This window comes from Labeo rohita, chromosome 10 (genome assembly GCF_022985175.1).
Source record: "Labeo rohita strain BAU-BD-2019 chromosome 10, IGBB_LRoh.1.0, whole genome shotgun sequence".
In the NCBI taxonomy this organism is placed as follows: domain Eukaryota; kingdom Metazoa; phylum Chordata; class Actinopteri; order Cypriniformes; family Cyprinidae; genus Labeo; species Labeo rohita.
In genome coordinates this window covers 1,410,587-1,415,628 of record NC_066878.1, presented here as the reverse complement: position 1 = coordinate 1,415,628, position 5,042 = coordinate 1,410,587, and the positions used below count along the sequence as shown (strand labels likewise).

The window sequence follows — 5,042 nt, the reverse complement described above, 5'->3', positions numbered from 1 at the left end:
GGACTCTGACTACCTGCTCAATCTCCCTTTCTCTCCTTCCTTTCCTTGGGGCTGTGGGCCCCTTCCTACTGACAACCTCCCCTTGCATTCTTCAAAGATGATCTCCTCAAGGCTGTTAAGCTTATTCTTGACACTGCCTCGCAACACCAGCTCTAACAGTTTACTCGGGTCAGAGTCAAGATTTTGCCAAGCAACCCGCTCATTTACCTTTGGCCACTGGATGTTGCGCTGGCCTGGTTGCTTCACCAGTGGTTTTGTGGGATGTATTTCTGGCAGCTTGATAACCTTGTTTTTGCTTTTTGTTGGGTGTTTTCATCATAGTATTTCCTTCAACTTCTTCAGACATCTCAGTGCCACTGGGCCCTGCGGCACTGTTGTTGCAATCCTGGCTTTGGGTCCCTCTTGTCAGACCTGCTTGAGCAGCGCAAGGTCACTGGTCTGTCTGCCTTCTACACTTCATCTTCCCCTGATGGATATGTAGGACCCTGTGTGGGTGTGGGTGTGTGGGTGTGGGTGTGTGTGTGTGTGGGGCATATAGGGGATATCTCCCCGCCACCCCCTGCAGCTGCTTTTACAGGGGTGTAGGCTTTCTCCAAAGCTACAGCCAGTAGCTTGCTTTCTCTGCCTCCTCTCCCAGCTCCTTTATGGCTTTCCGCAGGTTTCAATCAACTATCATGGGAGTGGCCTCTGTGGGTGTGACGCAACAACGACAGGCATCTGAGAATGGTTCGATTTGAAAAAGGGAATAATTTTTTTACAGATTAATTAAAAACTACTTTTTTTATCAAATAAATGCTGAGTTGGTGAGCAGAAGAGACTTCTTCTGAAAACATTAGCCAGTTGTTCACTTTTTTTGTGTAAATGTAAATGCTATATTCAGTTTTATATAAACCAGCATATTAATTGGGTGAACAAAATATTCAAGTTGAAAATTTGTGTGTATTTCGTTGAGAATAAAATTACATGACAATGGTCAGTAAAAGCCAAAATCATCAACCCACTGAGGGCTGGATTCAAAAAAACACTGCAAATCCAAGTAAAAATTGTAATGACAGGATGATCCTGCTTGCATGAATTTCATCAAAGCAACCCGTATTGTCAGTCAGTAGTGTGTATGCCCCCCACATGCCTGTATGAATTCTGTAATGTATGGGCATTCCCCTAATCAGATGGTGGATGGTCCTCTGGGGAATCTCCTACCCAACCTGGAACAGGGCATCAGTGAGGTCCTGGACGGTCTGTGGCGCTAATTGGTGGCTTCAGATTCTTCGATACATAGCGTCCCAGAGGTTCTTAAATGGATTCAGTTCAAGGGAACATACGGTCAGTCAGCGTATGGCTGTTTTGCCAGTGTGGGTCTGTAGTACAAGATTGTAATTCAGTCCTCTCTGAGTAAATCATGGGGTAATTTTCATTTTTGGGCGAAATATCCCTTTAAAGTTAATCAAAGAAATCTGTAGTCTGTCTATTGCATCATAGTGGGCAGTAGATGGGTTGGGCAATGTGATCCAGACACTGTATAAATGAGAGGATGGCAAGGAGAGCAGAACAAATTAAAAGGAGGAGACTCACTCATGGCCAATGAGACGGAGGATCATGAAACTCAGTACTGCTTTCCTGCCATCAACTCATCATGTATCAAAGGAAAACGCTCCAGTCATGAATACAATATCATGTATGTGTTTTTTTCTTTGCTGTCAGCATGGACTGTGTTTCTGAACCTGCTGGTGATCATCTCCATCTCTCACTTCAAGAAGCTTCACACTCCAACCAACCTGATCATTCTCTCTCTGGCTGTGGCTGACTTGCTTATTGGACTTATTGTGATACCTGTGGATGCTATTAAACTGATTGAGACGTGCTGGAACTTTGGAGACACTATTTGTAGATTGTTTTTCATCATAATGGGACTCCTCCTCTCAACATCTCTCAGCAATTTAATTTTAATTGCTATTGATCGTTATGTTGCTGTGTGTCACCCTTTACTGTACCCCAAGAAAATAACAACTACTAAAACTTTAATGAGCATTTGTCTCTGTTGGTTTTGCTCCTCAGCTTACAATAGTGTTGGTCTGAGTTACGGGTCTGGTGACATGTCACACAGATCAGATGCGTGTTATGGAGAGTGTCCCCTTGTACTGAATTTTGCTTTGGGAGTTACTGATCTGTTCATTTCTTTATTGTTTCCTTGTACCCTGATTATAACTTTATACTTGAGGATATTTTATGCTGTACATCAGCAAGTAAAAGTTATAAACTCTCTGATGAAGGGTGCCAAATGTGAAATGAAAGGTTCAGTGAGGAGGAAATCTGAGAGCAAAGCTGCTCTGACGTTAGGAATAATTGTAACAGTTTATCTGCTTTGCTGGATTCCATATTATATATTGTGTATGACAGAAAACAGTGCCTCATCTGCTGCATCAGATTTTCTAACATGGTGCTTGTATATAAATTCATGTCTAAATCCCCTTATCTATGCTCTATTTTACCCCTGGTTTAGAACATCAGTTAAACACATATTAACTCTTCAAATATTTAAGCCATCATCCTCTCTGGCTAATGTTCTGACTGATCGTCACTCATGATTTTATTTATTTATTTATTTATTTATTTATTTATTTATTTATTTATTTATTTATTTATTTTAAGGTATGATTTATATCATAATTGTCAAACTGGCAAAGCATAAACCCTTTGTATCTTATGTCATAGACTGGCAGATTTTTGTCTTGTCTGGTGTGATAATGAGCCAAATGAGCTGCATGACGGGCCTGATGTTAAATTTCACTCTTGTCCTGAAATGAATGCATTGGTAGCATGACAGATGCCATCTGAGGAAAAACATACATGAGAAGCATAAGTGCACTAAAATTTAAGCTGTAAAACTATTGAATATTGAAATTGTGTTTGTATACAGTCTTCAATGGCCAGATTAACTAATGAAGTTAGTCATCATTCCACTCATAGTTTCATCTTTGGATTTTCACTTCTATACGACATCTATATAATATAATGGTATGCTCATTATAATGTTATTCTTAAGGCATAGTACTTGTTGCATAATGCATTTTATATATAATGTTTTACATCTCATGAACACGTTTTCATACGTATATACTTATTTGTGGTTATAGTTTTTAAGAGTATGATGTTTTATAACACGCAATGAACACATTGCATCCACTGAAATTACAATGGTTTACATTTCCCATAGTTAAAATATATTGTAAGTCTCATACAGTATCTTGCCATCCCTTTTCACTCAGATGGCGACAGATAGTGCGAGCTGACACTGTTGTACCCTGTGTCTGCAGATCAGCTTGAATTTGTTTGGAAGTTGATTGGGGTTCTTTATCCACACAATTTTTTTGACTTTTTTTTTTTTATCAGTGACGGAAAAATCTGGAGACTGTTTACACCAAGGGTGATCTGTTGTAATTTGTAGCTGTAATTCTCACTCTTGTCCAATTGGTGGCGAGTGCGCTCCAGTGTGGCAGCAGAGCATGGGATACAGAACAAAAATGAAATCGGCACAAAATTGTTTTGCTATGTTTTAATTTTGCACAGGCGAGTACCCAGTTTAAGCTACAGTGATCTATCATGCCACATTAAATATTTAGATATTTAACAATCTAATATTGTTTCATAAAAATGAGAATCTATTAAAATCGAGAAATATTGTAGCGTCCTTCGTTGTCCCTGCTTGTGTGGTGTTGAACATGAAAAGTGATGAAAATATATACATTTTAATTATAAAAATACATCATGCAACACCATTAATTCTCTCCTTATCATATTTATATATTTATATATTTATATGTTTATATATATTAGGGATGTGACAATAATCAATATAATATTGAACCGTTCGGTACGACATCCACGGTTCAATACGTGCTTGTGAATTGCGGTTTTGCTTTTAAATAACTTCCTTGTTTAATTTCTCTCGAAATTGGCTGTATGTGTGCCTGCGATCTCACGTGCTGAAATGAGGAAACGCTTCCCCGCTTATATTTGAACAAAGCAACACACGCAGAGAATCTTCCATTCTAATGAAATGCAATGATAAGCCTTTCTAAACCTGTTGTCCAACAAAAGAGTTGTAAAAACAAAAGTTATAAAAAAACATAACTTTTTAATTCACAACATCTGTCGAGTGTTTGAAATAAGGGATGTGAGCTGATGTGGATTCTTATCACAGAATGAGGCAGACAATAAATTCTATACTCATATTCTATGTAACCGTTAAATCGATTAGCAATGGCTTATGAAAATACACGAGATGGCTTGAAGAACACCGATAAACCATATTTTATCGCAGACAAGTGTTTATTGTCCTTACATTTCGTCATTCAAAACGTTTAACGTTGTATCTTGTTTTTAATCAGTTACAGCAATAGCGATGCTTTGATCCATATTAGAGAAGATGGAATGGAACCTCATTAGTGCTACTTCTTTGACGAATTTGTGGGTTTTTTTGCGCGAGGGCGCCCTCTAGCATCCAGTATGAATAAAACCCATTCTATTTTGTGTAAAAATAAAAAAAATAATACCTCTCTTAAAAGAAATATTAAGCAGACATATACTAAACCACACTTTTTTCAGTGTACAGAGGTTTACGGGAGTATTTTGTTAATTTGTCGCAAACAAACCACAGCCAGTAGCTGGTTTTCTCTGCCTCCTCTCCCAGCTCCTTTATGGCTTTCCGCAGATTTGACCCTGCCACTCCTGCATCATGGAGCAGTTGGACTGTTGGTCTGCCCACAATACCCCAGCACCTGACCTGCCCTGGGTACACCCTGGGTCTCCAGCTGAAGTAGAAGTTTTGCTATTCAGGATAATGTTTTTGTCATTTAGTGTAATGCAAATTCTCTGTTACACCAGTGTCATAATTACACTGAACGACAGCAACACTGTATAAATAACAATTTTAGCATCTTATTTAAGATAAATTAGGAATATTTCGCATATTTGGTGTTAAACTTAATGCATATTAATATTTGAATGCATTTTTGTATTGTTTAGTTTGTGTTATTGGTTCA

At 38.3% G+C, this 5,042-nt stretch overlaps 1 protein-coding gene across 1 annotated transcript; it reads left to right on the top strand.

The window, feature by feature from the left end:
* Nucleotides 1–1,523: 1,523 nt before the first annotated feature.
* Nucleotides 1,524–2,585, top strand: LOC127172387 (trace amine-associated receptor 13c-like). Its single transcript, XM_051121649.1, has one exon. The coding sequence runs from the start codon at nt 1,524–1,526 to the stop codon at nt 2,583–2,585; it is 1,062 nt and encodes a 353-aa protein (XP_050977606.1).
* The last annotated feature ends 2,457 nt before the right edge of the window (nt 2,586–5,042 follow it).